This window comes from Dasypus novemcinctus, chromosome 12 (assembly GCF_030445035.2).
Source record: "Dasypus novemcinctus isolate mDasNov1 chromosome 12, mDasNov1.1.hap2, whole genome shotgun sequence".
Classification (NCBI taxonomy): Eukaryota; Metazoa; Chordata; class Mammalia; order Cingulata; family Dasypodidae; genus Dasypus; species Dasypus novemcinctus.
This window is the reverse complement of record NC_080684.1, coordinates 35445553-35464958: the sequence shown is the minus strand read 5'-3', so window position 1 is coordinate 35464958 and position 19406 is coordinate 35445553. Positions and strand designations below refer to the sequence as shown.

The window sequence follows — 19406 nt, the reverse complement described above, 5'->3', positions numbered from 1 at the left end:
TTAGATTCAAGGACACTAATAACTCTCTTTCCAGTAATCAAGAGGCCACTGATGGTCCATGGCATGAGTTGGCAATAGAGATATCAAAATATCACCACTGGATATGACTACTTCCATGCTTATAAGAGGCCAGGCTCTGGGTAGGAGTGTTTTTAACACCTTAACAGAGTTTTGTGGAGTTAAAAGGTACAGTGATGTTGGCTGGCTGTTTCTAAAGATGCTGGATACAGTTACAAAAGAAAAGGATGAACTGAATGAAGGTTTCAAGTATCCAACCTAAGTGCCACATAGTGATCTGAAAATTTCTTTGTGCCCTGAAAGAAAATCTTGTTTCACATAGCCGCAGGCTTTAGATCTCCGAAAATCAGACTCAGAGTCTCACTGTGTGAGTATCAGATTTACAATGGAAACTAAAATCTCATTCTTGCAAGGTGTCTATTATTCAAGTAAGGGCATTTATTGGAAATGAGTGGAACCCTGAATATGGGTTGGTGATTATGGCAGTGGGGATATTGAAACCCTAAGTTCTGCTGAGACTTGGCCAGATAAATCTGTAATGGCCTGCCCTGTGGAGACCACCCAGTGTCAAGCTTGTATCATCCAAACTCCAGCCTACCTCAGGGAGTCCATGCCTCCTCCTGCCCTGACAAGGATACTACCCAACCTCAAGGATGTACTACCCAACCTCCAGCCTGCCCTGAAGAAACCATTGCTCAACCTCCACCCTGACTTGAGGAGATGAATCTTGCCTCACCAGATGAAAATGCAAGGTAATGCCCTGAGGTAATTACCTTGCAAGACCCTTCTAATTCTTCTCCTTACCCACCCCCACCATGCCTTTTCTCTTCCAGACTTATAACTAGACTAAAAGCACAAGAAGCCCCCAAAGGTGAAGTAAAAAGTATGAGGACATACGCTATACTTTAAAAGAAATGCATGAGTTCTCCAGTTTTTATTGACAAATATCAGGGGAGTATGTGTGGGAATGGATATTAAGGATATGGGATAATGGTGGGAGAAACAGTTGGATCAGGCTGAATTTATCGATATGGGTCCACTAATCAGAGATTCTGAATTCAGTGTTGTAGCAGGAGGGGTTAGAGGGAGCCCTAACATTATGTTCGGGTGCCTAACTGAAACATGGACGATAAGCATGGGCCTACAATGTCTGAGGTCGAGATGCCCCATTTACCCTGATACACTGTAGATGAGGGGATCCAATGGCTTAAAGAGATTGTAATGCTAGAATGGATTCACCATTTAAGAACTGTCCATCCACCTCAGGAATGTCCAGCGCACCTACCTTTCATCAGGACTATGAGGAATAAATTTGTGAAACTAACTCCATCTTCCTTGGAGAGCTCTGTGGTTTCTCTTCTTTGTAGGTCAGATATTACTGTGGGAACTCGTGTCATGGAAGTACAATCCTTAAACACTATGGAAATGATTGGATCCAGGTCAGAAGAAGCCACGTAGCAGCACTGAATTGCCAAAGACAAGGTGGGCATGGCTACCACATCGAAAAGCAGCCTCAAAGCAGCAATCAAAGATTCTGAGTCACATAGACCTGTGGTGTTGGCTAATAGGTCATGGGATACCTAGAAGTAAAAGAGATGGGCAGTCTACTAAATTCCTACTTGATCTGTATAATCAGAAGTGTTCTAGTTCAAGTGAGCAAAAGCTTACTTGAATTACAGAAACAGAGTCACAACCCCTTAATTCCCAGACTTGAGACAGTTTTCCAAACCCAGAGCCCCTTGAATGAGGGGAAGGCCGGGTCCCCTTTGTAAAAGGATGCTTTTACACTGCTCAAAATTTATACTGTTAATCTGCCAGTTATCCCCTAAAGAGACCTATATATATAGCCTTTGACCAGGATAACTGTACATTGGAAAAGGAAATGATCAGACATTTCAGGGATTATTAGACACTGCCTCAGAAGTGACATTAATTCCAGGAGACCCAAAACATCACTGTGGTCCACCAGTGAGAATAGAGGATTATGGAGATAGGTGATTGATGGAGTTATAACTCAGATCCATCTCATAGTGGGTCCACTGGCTTTCTGGACCCATTCTGTAGTTATTTCCCCAGTTTCAGACTGCATAAATGTAATATTCAGTAACTGCCAGAATCCCCACATTGGATCCCTAACTTGTGGAGTGAGGGCTATTATGGTAGGAAAGGCCAAGTGGAAGCTACAAGAACTGTCCCTACCTAGGAAAATGTAAATCAAAAGCAGTATCAGGTTCCTGGAGCGATTGCAGAGATCAGCGACACCATCAAGTATTTGAAATATGCAAGAGCAATGTTTCCAGCCACATCCCCATTCGGCTCTCTTATTTGGCCTATGCAGAAAACAGATGGCTCTTGGAGGATAACAGGAGATTATCATAAACTTAACCAGGTGGTAACACCAGTTGCAGCTGCTGTTCCAGATGTGCTATCACTGCTTGAGCAAATCAGCACCTCCCCTAGTACCTGGTATGGAGCTATTATTTGGCAAATGCTTTTTCTCAATTTCCATAGGCAAGGACTTCTAGAAACAGTTTGCTTTCCGCTGGCAAGGCCAGCAGTATACTTTCACTGTCCTACCTTAGGGGTATATCAACTCTCAAGCCGTATGTCTTAATATTGTCTGCAAGAACCTTGGTCATCTCTCCCTCCCCACAGGACATCACACAGGTCCATTAATATTGATGATATCGTACTGATTGGACCTAGTGAGCGAGAAGTAGCAATTACTCTAGACTTATTGGCATGAGAGAGGATGGGAGATAAATCCAATAAAAATAAAGGAAACTTCTACCTTGGTGAAATTTCTAGGTTTGCAGTAGTGTGTGGATCACGCCAAGATATACCTTTTAATGTGAAGGATAAGCTGTTGCATCTGGCCCCTCCTATGACCAAAAAAGAAGCACATTGCTTAGTTAGCCTCTTCAGATTTTGGAGAAAACATATTCTGTTTTTGGATGTGCTACTTCAGCCCATTTATCAGTGTGATAGTTAGAGATTATTTCACAAAACCCAAAAGAGAAAGATCGTAAACGAATCTGTTCCTCTCAGTGTGATACCATTTGATTACATTAACTTCAGGTAAGATGTCTTTGTTTAGATTACCTATTAAGATTAGGTATTTAGATTTGACTGCATCAGAGGGCGTGGCTCTGGTTGATTCTCCATCCCCTTGCTGGTCTGATATAGAAGTTATTCAAAAACACAGGGACAGAGAGCACTATCATTTTTGAACCTGGGGCCTCGGGAGAGAGGAGCCATTTGCCTGATAGTTTGCAGCTGACCTTGAAAGAGAACAGAACAGCTGAGACTGATACAGATGGCCTGGAAAGAAAGGAACCCTATGCCAGAAGAGAGAGGAAACCAGGAGAGAAAAGACCTATGCCAGCCTACAGCTGAGATGGGGAAGAAGCTGGTCCCATGAAGCATAACAGGAAGAGGAAGCCCCAAATAGAAAACCAAAACCTACCAGTGATCGCATGCCATCTTGCTCAACATGTGGCAGCTGAATTTGGTGAGAAAATACCTTTTATGGTACCTTGAGTTGGCCTTTCCACAGCCTTGATTAGTAAGCTTTTATCCCAATTAAATACCCTTTATAAAAGCTAACAGATTTCTGGAACTAAATATTAGCAGCCCTTTGGTAGACTGACATACTGACCAGGAAAACTGCTAGTTTTCAGTGGGGACTGGAATAAGAGGAGGCTCTGCAACAGGTCCAGGCTGTGGTGCAAGCTGCACTGCCACTTAGACCGTAAGATCCAGCAGATCCAATAGAGCTGGAACTGTCAGTGGCAAATACAGATGTCATCTGGAGCCTCTGGCTGGCCCATATAGGATAATCACAAGACCCTTTGGATTTTGGAGCAAAGCCCTACCATCCCCTGCAGATAACTACTCTCCTTTTGAGAGACAGCTTTGGCCTGCTATTGGGCCTTAATAGAGACTGCAGGCTTAACCATGGACACCAAGTTATCATGAAACCTGAGTTGCCTATCATGAGCTGGGTATTGCCTGACATGCCAAACCATAAAGTTGGGTAAGCACAGTAGCACTCCATAATAAAATGGAAGTGGTATATATGAGATAGAGCTTGAGCAGGTTCTGAAGGCACAGGTTAGATGAGGAAGTGGCTGGAATGTCCATGGTCATATCTGCCATGTTACTTTCTCTTTCCCAGCCCACAGCTATGGCCTCTTAGGGAGTTCTTTACAATCAGTTAACTGAGTATAGCAGTTTGATATGGTTATGAATTCCAAAAATAGATATTGGATTATGTTTGTAATCTGGTCTGTACTGGCGTGATTATGATTAGGGCTTTGATTAGGACTCGTCATTATAGCATTGAGTCTCCACCCCTTGGTGAGTGGGGACTCACAGATAAAATACATGGCAAAGGACACAGTTTGAGGGTTTTTGATGTTAGAGCTTGATGCTGAAGTCTTAAGCTGGAGCCCCAGGAAGTAAGCTCACAGAGGAAAAAGAAGCAAGCCCCAGGAGGAGAGTTAACCCTGAGCCCAGGAAGAAGCAAGCCCTGGGAAGAGAGGAGCCCTGAACCCAGAGAGAAGCAAGACCCTGGGAGGGAGGAACCTGGGAAGCCTGAACCCTCGCAGACGTTGGCAGCCATCTTGCTCCAACACATGAAAACTTATGCTTTATGGCCTGGTATCTGTAAGCTCCAACCCCAAGTAAATAACCCTTTGTAAAAACCAACCAATTTCTGGTATTTAACATCAGCACCCTTTGGCTGACGAATACACTAAGAGAAAATATGGACCAATTTTACAGAAGTTCTGCATGATGTACAAGTACCACCTGAAAGTGGACAGCTGCAGCACTACAGCCCCTTTCTGGTCCCTGCAGGAGAGTGGTGAGAGGAAATTCTCCCAGTGGTCAGAACTTCAAGCATTGTTCCTGGTTGTTCATTTTGCTTGGCAGGAGAAATAGCCAGAAGTATGATTGAATACTGATTCATGGGCTCTTGCCAATGGTTTGGCTGGAGGGTCATGGACTTGGAGGAGCATGTTTGGAAAATTGGTGACGAAGAGGCCTAGGGAAGAGGTGTGTGGAAAGTACTTTCTGAGTGGGCAAAACATGAAAATATTTGTGTCCCACATGAATGCGCACCAAAGGGTGACTTCAGCAGAGGAAAATTTTAATCAAGTGGATGAGATGATCTGCTCTGTGGCTAGCATTTAGCCTCTTTCCATAGCCACTCCTGTCATTGTCTAATGGGCTCATGAACAAAGTAGCCATGGTAGAAGGGATGGAGGTTCTGCATGGGCTCAGCAACATGGACTTACTCTCACCAAGGCTGACTTGGGTGTAGCCACTGCAGAGTGCCTAATCTGCAACACCCAGGCCCCAATAAGATACCATTCCCCCAGGTGATCAGTCTGCTATCTGGTGGGAGGTTGGTTACATTGGACCATTTTCATCATGGAAGGGGAAGTGGATACATACTCTGGATATGAGTTTGTCTTCCCTGCTTGCAATGCCTCTTCCATGCTCCCTTCTGTGGACTTAACAAATGTTGTCTTATCCACCACCATGGTATTCCACACAGCATTACTTTTGATCACAGAACCTACTTCACAAAAATGATGTGTGGAAATGGACATATGCTCATGGAATTCACTGGTCTTACCATGTTCCTTATCATTCTGAAGCAGCTGGACTGACAGAACGATGGAATGGCCTTTTGGAGACTCAATTATGGTGCCAACCAGGTGGCGATACCTTGCAGGGCTGGGGCGGTATTCTTCAGAAGGCTGTGCATGCTCTTAATCAGTGTCCACTCTAAGGTGCTGTTTCTCCCATAGCCAGGATTCATGGGTCCAGAAGTCAAGGGGTGGAAATGGGAGTGGCACCACTCACTATTACCCCTAGTGACCACTAGGAACATTTTTGCTTCCTGTCCCTTCAACCTTAAGCTCTGCTGATCTACAGATCTGAGTTCCAAAAGGAAGAGAGCTTCCACCAGGAAAACAACAGCAATTCTACTGAAATGGAATTTAAGACTGCCACCTTGTCCCTTTGCGCTTCTTATGCCTCTGAATGACAGGCAAAGAAGGAAATTACTCTACTGGCTGGGGTGATTGATCCTGACTATCAAAGGGAAATAGACCTGCACCTATTTAATGGAGGTAAAGAAGTTTGCCTGGATATAGGATATCCCCTAGGGCATCTCTTAGTACTACCATGCCCTGTGATTAAAGTCAATGGAAAATTGCAGCAACCCAATCCAGGCAGGACTACAATGTTCCAGAACCTTCAGGAATGAAAGTTTGGGTCACCACCAAGCAAAGAACCATGGCCAGCTGAGGTGCTTGCTGAGGGTAAAGGGAACGTGGAATGGGTAGTATAAGAAGGTGGTTAGCAATAATAATATAATATTCTTGCATCTATGCCAAAGATGTACTGTGTTGATAATGGGGCAGTATGGAAAATGTGAGTCAAATGTATACTATGGACATGGTAACAATCAGATGTTATTAAATTATCTGTAAGCAATGTTCCACCACAGAATAGTAGATTGAGGGGTATTGCTTTGGAATTCTGCATATGTGCATGATTGTTTTATAAGTTTACAACTTCTTTCACAAAAAATATATTTGAAAAATAATAAGGTGTGTTGAGAGAAAAACACACCAAATGTAAGATAAGGACTATAATTAGTAGTAATATTTTGACAATATTCTTTCATAATTTGTACAAACATCTCACGACAATGCAAGGTGTTGGTGGAGGGTTTTGTTTTGTTTTTTTAAAGATTTATTTATTTCTCTTCCCTCCCCCCACCCCAGTTGTCTGTTCTGTGTCTATTTGCTGCGTCGCCTTTGTCAGCTTCTCTTGTCAGCAGCATGGGAATCTGTGTTTCTTTTTGTTGCATCATCTTGTGTCAGCTCTCCTTGTGTGTGGCACCATTTCTGGGCAGGCTGAACTTTCTTTCACGCTGGGCGGCTCTCCTTACAGGGCACACTCCTTGCGTGTGGGGCTCCTCTACACGGGGGACACCCCTGCGTGGCACAGCACTCTTTGCGCGCATCAGCAGTGCGCGTGGGCCAGCTCCACACGGGTCAAGGAGGCCCGAGGTTTGAACCGCAGACCTCCCATATGGTAGACGGATGCTCTAACCACTGGGCCAAGTCCGCTTCCTGGTGGAGGGTTGATGTATGAGAGCCCTGTATGGTGTTATGTATGTTTGTTTTGTAACTTCACAACTTTGACTATACACTTAATTGTTTATGTATGTTCATATATAAATGATATAAAGATTATAGGGAGTGTTGGGGGAAAATACTTTGGTTAGTAGTAATATTTTGACAATGCTCTTTAATCATTAGTTAAAAAGGTTTAACAACAATGTAAGGTATTGGTGGTAGGGTGAGTTATGAGAGTCCTGTATGATGTTATATATGTTTGTTTTCTAAGTTCACAACTATTGCTATTCACTTATTGCTTAAGTACGTTTGTGTGTGGGTGATATATTTCAATAAAATAAATTTTTAAAAAAAGGTAATAAAAATGGAATCTTTGACCATGTGACCAGTTACAGAAATGAGGACTGTAATGGTCATGCATATTCCTTCCACGTTTTGTTTTCATTATGTTTGTATATGTTCATACAACAAATATCTTTGTTTTCTTCCCTGGCTTTCTCCTTATACATGGCGTAAGTTGTAATAGGTTTATGTCATAGCATTTAATGACATCAAGTTTAAGATTGATTACCCCCCAAGAATTGAACCCTATTCGGGAGGGATTTAGTGCATTTCCGGTTGTATGCAGGACAACTGAATACTGTTAGGTGGAGATATATATTTATTTAGACATTAAGTATGGTTAAGGTGATACATCACATTAGCCTAACTGTGATGGTTAGGCTAATGTTTTAACTCAGCCATGTAATGGTGGTCAGTTGTCTGGTCAAGAAAGCATTGGGCTAATTATAATACAAGGGCATTTCTTGGAGTTTTAATCATCAGAGAGTAGATTGCATGATAGCCGGTTATATCTACAATCATCTGAGGAAATTGCCATCAGCAATGAGTGAGATTCTCACAGTCATTTGAAGGCCTTAAAAGGGGAAGTGATTGCAGCATTAGAGGAGAGAAGTAGAAATGGTAATTTCTACTTCAGACAGCTAGCACCTCCTGGGGAGCTCATCAAGGACCTTCACGGGACCCCCAGTTTGCAGTCTGCCCTATGGAATTTGTACTTGTGCTCCCTACAGTTGCTTGGACAAGTTTATAAAAATTGCATACTATTTACAGATATCTTCTTTTGGTTCTGTTTCCCTAGAGAACGCTGCCTAATACATCTTTACTGAGTGTCACCATCAAACATAAACATGCTCACATATTCTCATATATACTTTGCCACTTTGAAGGATCAAAATGTATCTCAGCATTTGTCAAAAGCAAAAAACAAAGTGACTCAGCTTCTGTAAACAAAAGTGCATGAAGTTAAAGTTTCTCCTTCCTAATCCATTGCAAATACAACAACTGTTAATTATTTGGGGTTTTAATTGTTGATCTCCTCACGTAAGTTTGTTTTTGGTGCTGCTTGTTCATTTGTTTTTTAAAATTTTATTGTAGTAACATATATAACACAATTTGCCTTTTTTTCCATTTTAAGTGTACCATTCATGGCATTGATGACATTTACAACATTATAGAACCTTCTCCACCACTGGTTACCAAAACGTTTTCATCACCCCAGCCAGAAACTACCCACTAAGCAACGACTCCCCATTTTCTCCTTTTCTCCAGCCCCTCATAACCTCTAATCAACCTTGTCTCTATGAATTTGCTTATCCTAGATATTTCATGTAAGAGGAATCAGGCATTTTTGTTCTTTTGTGGCTGGTTTATTTCAGTAGCATAAGGTTTGTTTCAAGGTTAATTGCTTGTTGTTCTTTCTTTTAGTGTCATGTTTTAGAAAACCTTTTCTCATGTCGATATTTTATATTCATTCCTATTTCTGGTTTAATTTTTAAATTTTTCATGCTAATTTAATATACAAAATTTTTCATTCTATAATACTTCAAAAAATTACAAAAGCAGACAGGATAGTTTCGTGGACTGCCATATATCCATGACCTAATTTCAAGTTATTAACTCATACATGATCTTGTTTCATCAGTACCACTACCAACTTGCCACCCCCTAAATTATTTTGACACAAACCTCAGATAATTGGAACTCATGAAAAATAGCTCTTTAAATATAAAGTTTACGATATATAAAAAATATATAGGAATTCTTAAATTTTTCTTATATTTAAATATTTGGAGTTTATAGTGTAGCCCAGAGATCTGAGTTTCTCTCTTCAAATGGTTAGCTACCTGTTCCAGTATTATTAATTGGATAATCCATCCTTTTGCCCATTAGTAAGAAATGCTACTTGAATTATAAATTAAATTCTTACATGCTTGGATATATTTCTGGACTCTTATCGTGATCTTTTTCTTCTTTCCTATATCATGTTGACACCTTACAAAATATGAAAGTAGGGTTACGATTTTTTTTGCTATTAATGTGGGAAAATTAGTGAGAGCTAAGAATATTTACTTGGTTATAAAAACATAACAAGAACATTTACTTTCTTTCAGAAATCCTTTAATGTGGAGAGCTGTGATTGGAAGTAATAATGTTTATATGCGCTCTTCATACACTAAGAAGATAAAAGTTAAAGCAATCATTGTCCATCCAGATTTTAAAATGGACTCTTTCGCAAATGATATTGCGATTTTTCATTTACAAAAAGCAGTGGCATATAATGCCTATATTCAGCCTATTTGTCTACCTTTTGATGTTTTCCACAACTTGAGCCAAAAAACAAAATGTTTCATAGGTGGTTGGGGAAGAACAGAAGAAGAAGGTAAATACAGTCTGAATTTTTTTTTTTAAGATTTCTCTTCCCCCCTCCCTTGTTGTTTGCACTCACTGTGTCTGTTCGTTGTGTGTGTTGTTGTTTTTTTAATTTTAGGAGGCACTGGAACTAAACCAGGGACCTCCCATGTTGGATGGGAACAGTTGAGCCATCTCTGCTCCCTGCTTTGTTGTGTCTCATTGTGTTTTCTTTCTTGTGTCTCTGTTGCGTCAGCTCACTGAGTCAGCCCGTTGTGTCAGCTTGCTGTCTCTGTCTTGCTTGTCTTCTTTAGGAGGCACCAGGAACTGAACCTGTATGGCAGATGGGAGCTCAACTGCTTGAGCCACATCTGTTTCCCATTCTGAATTTTACTGACACGTTTTCCATATTTTTTTTCTCTTTATTTAATGTTACATTAAAAAAATAGGATGTCCCCACATACCCCCCACCCCCCTCACCCCACTCCTCCGCCCATAACAACCACCTCCTCCATCATCATGACACATTCATTGCATTTGGTGAGTACATCTCTGAAGACCGCTGTACCTCATTTTCAGTGGTCCACACCATAGGCCACACTCTCCCACATTCCACCCAGTGGGCCATGGGAGGACATACAATGTCCGGTAACTGTCCCTGCAGCACCACCCAGGACAACTCCAACCCCTGAAAATGTCCCACATCACACCTCTTCCTCCCACTCCCTACCCCCAATGCCACTTTCTCCACACCGATGCCACATTTTCTTCGATTACTAATCACAATAGTTCATGAATAGAATATCAGTAAGTCCACTCTAATCCATTCACTATTCCTCCATCCTGTGGACCCTAGAATGGCCATGTCCACTCCACATCTATATCAAGAGGGGGCTTAGATTCCACATGGATGCTGGATGCAATTCTCCTGCTTTCAGTTGTAGGCATTCTTGGCTCCCTGGTGTGGTGGTTGACCTTCTTCACCTCCATGTTAGCTGAGTGGGGTAAGTCCAATAAACCAGAGTGTAGGAGTTGCAAGTCTGTTGAGGCTCAGGGCCTGGCTATTACATGGTCAGTCCAGAGATTCATGTTTTCCATATTATTGGCACAGGAGAGTCAACCTTTTTAGATATTTCTCTGTCTTTATATTATGGGTTTAAAAGATAGGTCTGTATACACCAACACAAAGGAAATGTCTCTTTTTTTATTGCCTGTATTTTTTTCTTGCTTGTGGGAAGGAGAAAATTTTCCTTCAAAGCAGAAATAGAGACTTTCTGTGGTGACACATGCCAAGATACTTAAGCCTTTAAACATTCTTAGAATAATAGATCCAAGTGTTTCTGTCATTCCTTAGACTCAGATGATGGAGCTAACTCTGTGGTAGAAATGCCTGTCTGAAACTCCTGGCTGTAAAGAATCAAATTTGGCTTTCTTTTTATTTAATGACCTTTTTAGTACATGCTGGTCAATTGCTAGGTATATCCTTTACTGGACATAGAAGCATTAAATATATGTTGTTGACTGAACTAATGACAGGAATAAAAAAACAGAAAACAACATCTCTACCTTTGATAATAAAAACAACTATTTGAGAGCATTTACCATGTTCTGGGCAGTGTTTTTTATATATTATTTTATTCTCCCAGTAATTCTAGTAGGGAGTTAACGTTGCTGTTCCCTTTTTTTTTTTTTAAGATTTATTTATTTCTCTCCCTTCCCCCCCCCACCCCGGTTGTCTGTTCTCTGTGTCTATTTGCTGCATCTTCTTTGTCCGCTTCTGTTGTTGTCAGCGGCACAGGAATCTGTGTTTCTTTCTGTTGCATCATCTTGCTGTGTCAGCTCTCCGTGTGTGCGGCACCATTCCTGGGCAGGCTGCACTTTCTTTGGTGCTGGGCGGCTCTCCTCACGGGGCGCACTCCTTGTGCGTGGGGCTCCTGTACGCGGGGGACACCCCTGCGTGGCACAGCACTCCTTGCGTGCATCAGCACTGCGCATGGGCCAGCTGCACACAGGTCAAGGAGGCCCGGAATTTGAACCGCGGACCTCCCATGTGGTAGATGGACGCCCTAACCACTGGGCCAAGTCCGCCGCCTACTGTTCCCATTTAACAGAAATTTGAGGACCTCAGAGGTTAAGAAGCTGGAACAGAAATCCAAGTCTTTGTGACTATAAAGTCTAAAATTTAACAATTACACTAAACTGTTCTTTAGGCAATCATAATCTAGTTAGGAATATTTCAGATTAAGGCCTTTTTATTTTCCTACTCTGTACAAGCCCAACCATTTAAGTATTTGTGGATTATTTAGACAGGATAGCGATAAATATATGTAAGACCTGTTATTTTTTTAAATTCCCCATGAATACTTTTTAAGGAACATAAGGAAAGCAACATGGTATAGGGAAAAGAACATGAGCATTATAATGACCAAGGGCAAGTTAATGAATCTTTCAACAACAGTTAGAACTATGATAGAAGCAGTGACCAGGTATTCAGTGCTAGATTCTTAATAAAATGAAAAGCATTTTATATGCATTATCTTATTTGATGCCTTATGGGGGTCCAGGAACAAAGCTTGCCCAAGTAGAGTGACATACTTCCCATGAAGGTGAACAACATACTATAGCCTTAAAATACAAATGAGTCAGACAAATTGTCCCAGTATACAGTTCATTCATAATACATATAGTTTCCTTCAAATATAATGACATAGTTTGGTTGAAAGTTACAGAATGGGAAAAATATAGCAATATCTATCTATTGAAAACATAAACTTCAGAGCAGAGAAAATTTACAGGAACAGTGAAGGACATTACAAAATGATAAAAGGGTTGGTCTGTCAAGGCATAAAATTCCTAAATGTGAACCCACCAAACAACAGAGCTACTGTTTCTTAATCACTGAACATATACTTTCCATATGACCTAACAGTCACTCCTGGGCATTTATCCCAGGTAAATGAAAACTTATATCCACACAAAAACTTGTAAATGAATATTTTTATTTGTATAGCCAAAAACTAAAAATAATCAAAATGTTCTTCAATATGTGAATGACTAAACGAACTGTAGTGCATCCATACCATGGAACAATACAAGCAATTAAAAGAGATTAACTATTGATACATGCAACAATTTATATGTACCGCAAGGGCATTCTGAAATAAAAGCCAATTTCACAAGGCCACATATTTTATAATTACATTTATATAACATTCTCAAAATGACAAAATTAATAGAGATGGAGAGTAGATTACTAGTTGCCAGTAGGAAAGGGTTTAGGTAGCATGGGAGAAATTTGTGTGATGGCTTAATAGGTCTGTATCTTGATTGTGGTGGTAATTACATGAATCTATACATGTGATAAGGTAGCATATAACTATACATACACATTGTACCAATGTCAATTTCCTGGTTTGGATACTGTCCTATAGTTAAATAAGATTTAATGATCGGGAGAGAGTAGGTAAAGAGTACACTGTACCTCTGTAGATTTTTGCAACTTCCTGATATGTGTAATTCTTTCTAAATAAGAGTTTGGAAAAAAGGAATGAACCAAATACAACCAAAACATCCACAACCTCTACCCAGTCCTCAGGGTTGCCAGGAAAACTGCCCAATGGGGAAAAGGTAGAAATCTCCAGAAAATATATAACTACAAACAACCCTCATGTGGATTTGCTACCCCAAATCACATTACATGAGTAAAAATTTACCTTAAATAAGTTTTAGACTGGTTATGTTCCCAAGTGCCTTACAGGATTAAATACAAATCATTTGTACAGAAACACAATTTCATCTAAGATCTCAAAGAGTTTAGCCAGTTAAATTGAAAATGAGCATATTATAATTTTTAAAAAATCATTATATACCAAAAGAAAACAAGATAGTATGAGTAAGATATTGGAATCATTAGAGAATACAGAAAATGTGTATTACAAGAAATAAAAGATATGCTTTAAAATATGAATAAAGAGTTTGAAGATAAGAAAAAGACCCAAACAGCTAGCTATGATAATAGGAAAAAATAACAACTGAAATAAACTCAGTGGGCCAAAGTGGTACCAGGTCAGAAGGCACTTAGGATTTCTAAAGATTAAAACCAGGGAAGCAGATGTGGCTCAAGTGACAGGGCTTCCCAGGTTCGATCCCAGGGGCCTTTTGGTAAAAAAAGAAAAAAAAAAAGAAAAGCGTTCCTGCATAGTGAGCCAAGTGCCCACGAAAGTGAGTCATGCAGCAAGATGATGAGAGATAAAGGAGAGAGTAAAGGTGAAGCACAGTAGAAACCAGGAACTGTGAGGTGGTGCAGGTGACAGGGAACCTCTCTCTACATCACAGGTCCCCAGGATTGATTCGAGAGAATCCTGCTGAATCCTAGAAGAGAAAAAATGAGAAGAGAAGACAAAAAGAAATAGGTAAAGAACATCACACAGCAAATGGACACAGCGAAAACAGCAGGGCGAGAGGGGGATGTGGGAAGATCAACCAAATATCAGATCACAATCAAAGATCACTAAACTTATAATGAAACAAACGATTAATAATGAAAGTCAACAGAAATAATGAAACAGAATAAGTTCCCCAAAGATCTCAGATATTAACAGTATAGATATAGATTATAAAGTAAACATACAGAAAATGTTTAAAAAGTGAAAAGTAGAATGAAAATGAGAAGAAGACAATCTAAAATATCCAGGCATATTTAATAGAAAAACAAATAGAATCTTTAAAATGAAAAACATAATTGCTAAAATTTAAAAACTCACTGGGATGAACTAAACATCAGATAAGACACAGCTGAAGAAGTTGTGAATCAGAAAATATATTGAAAGAAACTTCTAGACTGCTGCAAGAGAGAACAGGGCAAAATGTGAAAGAACATATAATAAGGCTAGAAAGAGAAAGTCTAATATACACCTAATTAGAATACTACGGAGAAAGAATAAATATAATAGAGGAGAGGCGATTTTCAATGGGCTTTTACTGACATTTTTCTATACCAGATTACAGACATGATTCCAAATATAGTAATCACAATACCAACCAAGTCAAAATATAATCCTTTTTCATACGTTTTAGTGAAGTTGTGAAACAAAGGCATCTTAAATACAACCAAAGTAAAGAGAAAAATCCTTATGAAAAAACTACAGATTGGCTTTCAGAAAGCTCAAAAGCAATGATGAAATCCAAAAACAATGAAATAACATCTTCAAATTGCTGAGAGAAAAATGACTGAACCTACAATTGTCTATCCAGCAAAACTGTCATTCAAGAATTAGAAAAAAACTGAATATTATTTTTCACCAAAGAAAATGAAAAACCAGAAAGAAAATGATGCCAGAAGGGAGGTGTGAGATGAAAGAGAGAGTAATGAGCAAAAAAAAAAAAAAGGTAAATATTTATGTAAACATAAATACTGTCTGCATACAACCTTGGTTCTCTACTGTAGGCACTTTTTCCCTAGGAGACATTGGCAATGTCTGGACAAATTTTGGGTTGTCACAACTGGAGCAAGAGAAAGTTTCCTACTGACATCCAGGGTGTAGAAACCGGGAATGCTGCTCAACATCCTACAGTGCACAGGATGGCCCCTCCACACCCATACCCCAACAAAGAACTACCTGTCTCAAAATGTCAATAGTGCCAAGACTGAGAAACCTTAGAATACAGTAAAAATAATTTCTAATTGATGAAATTTTTTAGAAGATCTAATTTAAATACTAAAAACAAAAGGATGTGTATTTCAGGAGGGGTTGAGAGTTAAAGTGTTCACATGCCCTTCTATAATTCAGGAAAAGTGTTAAGATGATTAACATTAGATTTGTTAAGGATAAATGGTCAAATTTCAAAGGCAGCTTTTTTTATTAATTTATTTTTAATGTTACATTAAAAAAATGTGAGGTCCCCATATATACCCCCACCCCCCTCACCCCATTCCTCCCATAACCACAACCTCAACCTCCTCCATCATCACAGGACAGTCACTGCACTTGGTGAATACATCTCTGAGCACTGCTCAAAGGCAGCCTTTAATAATAAAAATAGAAGGTCTAACATAAACTAGTAGTGATAAACAAATGGGATAAGAAAATAAGGACAAAGTTTTGATCAATTTATTTTTTTAAAAGGAGAAACTGGAAGCATAGGAAAAGGTGAGACGAATGGAAAGTACAAAATAAGGCAGTAGAAACCTGCTCAAGTATATCCATAATCACAAAAAATACTAATAGACTAAATCACTAGTTAAAAAGATAATAAGAGTAGAGAGCAGAGAATTTAGCTATACATACTTAGGCAATGGGAATCTAAAATGTAAGCAAATGGAAAGATTGAAGTAAAAGGAAAGCATACCAAGTAAGTTGTAGCTGAAAGGAAACTGGTGCCACTGTAAAAACAGCAGACAAAATAGACTTTAGGGGAAGTGGACTTGGCCCAATGGATAGGGCATCCATTTACCACATGGGAGGTCCGCGGTTCAAACCCCGGGCCTCCTTGACCCATGTGGAGCTGGCCCATGTGCAGTGCTGATGTGCGCAAGGAGTGCTGTGCCATGCAGGGGTGTCCCCCGAGTAGGGGAGCTCCACATGCAAGAAATGCACCCCGTAAGGAGGGCTGCCCAGCATGAAAGAAAGTGCAGCCTGCCCAAGAATGGCGCCGCACACATGGAGAGCTGACACAACAAGACAACGCAACAAAAAGAAACACAGATTCCCAGTGCTGCTGCTAAGGATAGAAGCGGTCACAGAAGAACACACAGCGAATGGACACGAGAGCAGACAACTGGGGGGGGGGGGGGAGGGTGGAATAAATAAATAAATCTTAGGAAAAAGTAGACTTTAGGACAATCACATTAAAAGGCATGAAGAAGGCAATTACATAATGAAAGATTTAAATCTATCATGAAGATAGAATCATTTGTTAGCTGACAAATCAAGTCTCAGTAAATATAAAACTACTGAAATCATACAATGTATCTTCTCTGACCATAAAAAAAGTGAAGCTAAAAATTAATAATAGAGGGAAAATTGGAAAATTCACAAATAAATGGAAATTGAACATCATAATCTTAACCAATGGGTTAAAAAAGAAATCACAAGGAAGATTATGAAATATCTCAAAATGAGTGAAAATGAAAAGCACGCCAAAGCATACAGACACAGCAAAAGCAGTACTGAGAGGTAAATGTATAGCTCTAAATACTTACATTTAGAAAGAAAATTTCAAATACCTAAAGCAAAAACTGGAAGAAATAGAAGAAGAAAGCAAACCCAGAGTGAGCAGAAAGATGGAAATAATAAAGATTACAGTAGAGATATACAAAATATAGAATAAAAAGAGAATCAACAAAACCAAAAGTTGGTTCTTTGAAAAGATCAGTAAAATTGATGAATATTTAGCTAGAATAATTAATAAAAAAATAAAAGAGGACACAAATGATGAAAAGCAAAACTAAAAGGGGGGACATTAATACCAATCCTACTGAAATAAAAAGGACTGTAGGAGGATAACTAAGAACAATTGTACACCAACAAATTAGATAACCTAGATGAAATGAACAAATCCCTAGGAACACATAAACTGCCTACAAAGAAAATGCCCAGGACCAGAGGGCTTCACAAGGGACTAAAAAATAAAACACTCCAAGATGAATTCACATTTACCCTGCTCAAACTGTTCCCAAAAAATTGAAGAGGAGGGAACACTCCCTAATTCAATTCTGTGATCCCACTTCATCTTCATACTAAAAGCACACTAAAGATACCACAAAAAGAGGAAATTACAGACCAGTATCTTTTATGAATATAGATGCAAAAATTCTCAATAAGTACTAGCAAAACTAATCCAACAGCAAATTAAAAGAAATATACAAATGACCAAGTGGAGATTATCCTAGTTCTGCAAGGGTGGGTTCAACATAAGAAAATGACTTAATGTAATACACCACATTGACAGAATGAAGGGAAAACCACATGAGCATCTCCACTGATGCAGAAAAGTCATACCTTAATGATAAAAACACTTAGAAAATTAAGAATAGAAGGAAACTTCCTCAGCATGTTTAAAGGCATATATGAAAAACCCACAGCAAACATCATACTCAAAAACTGAAAGCTTTCCCTTTACTATCAGAAACAAGAATGTCTACTGTCACCACTGTTACTCAACATTGCACTGGAAGTTCTTGCCAGAGCAATAAGGCAAGAAAAAGAACTAAAAAGTTGGAAAGGAGGATGTAAAACATTTTCTTTATTTGCAGATGACATGAATCTATATACTGAAAATCCACACAAACCTCCTAAATAAACCAAATAAATGAATTCAGCAAAGTGGTGGGGTACAAGATCAACATCCCAAAATCAGTATTGTTTCTATACACTAACAAAGTACAATTGGAAAAAGGAATCAATTTTTTAAATTCCATTTACAATAAAAGCTAAAAGAGTCAAAAAACTGGGAATAAATCTAACCAAGGATATAAAGAACTTACCTGGAAAGCTACAAAACAGTGCTAAAAGAAACCAGACCTAAATAAATGGATGGAAATTTAGTGGCCATGAGTTGAAAGACTAAATATTGTTAAGATGTGAATTCCACCCAAAGCAACTTACAAATTCAACGTAAACCCTATACAAATTCCAAGTCTTCTTTGCAGAAATGGAAAAGAAAATAATCAAATTTACATGGAAGGATAAGGGGCCCTAAATAGCCAAAACTATCTTGAAAAGAAGAATGGAGTTGGAGGATTCACTTTATCATAAGACTTAAGACAAAGCCACAGTGATCAAAAGGGCATGATACTAGCAAAAGGACAGATGTAGAGACCAAAGGAATCTAGTTGAACATTCAGAAATCAATACCCATATAATGGCCAGATGATTTTTGACAAAGGTATAAAGACCATTGTACTGGAAAGAATACTGTCTTCAATGAATTGTTCTGGGAAAAGTATGAGCCCCTACCTCACATAATACACAAAAATCAACTCTAAATGAAGCAAAGACATATTTTTAAAAGCTGGAATTTTGAAACTCCTAGAAGAAAACATAGGGAAGCATCTTCAAGACCTTGTGTTAGGGAATGGGTTTATTAGACTTTACATCCAAAGCACAAGCAGATAAATGGGACCTTATGAAAATAATATACTTTTGTGAAAAGAATTCATCATGAAAATAAAACATTAACCTACACAATAGGAGAATTTATTTGGAAACCACATATTCACTAAGGGTGTAATATCCAGAGTATATGCAGAACTCCAACTCAAGAAGGGAGACAACAACTTTTTTAAATGGGCAAAAGACCTGAATAGACATTTCTCCCAAGAAAATACACAAATGGCCAAAAAGCACGTGAAAAGATGATCAATATCATTAGCCATTAGGGACATGCAAATCAAAACCACAGTGAGACATGATTTCACACCCATTAGAATGACTATTTCAAATATAGAAAATAACAAATGTTGGAAAGGATGTGTAGAATTAGGAACACTCATTCATTGTTAGTGAGAATTTAAAATGATGCAACTGCTGTGGAAGA

At 39.1% G+C, this 19406-nt stretch overlaps 1 protein-coding gene across 1 annotated transcript in view; it reads left to right on the top strand.

The window, feature by feature from the left end:
* The window catches only part of TMPRSS12 (transmembrane serine protease 12), a 144700-nt gene that overhangs the window by 113298 nt on the left and 11996 nt on the right, over nt 1–19406 (top strand). The window contains exon 3 of the mRNA XM_004453693.2: nt 9632–9900. Within this exon, the coding sequence (XP_004453750.1) occupies nt 9632–9900 (269 nt within the window). The remainder of the gene's footprint in view (nt 1–9631; nt 9901–19406) is intronic.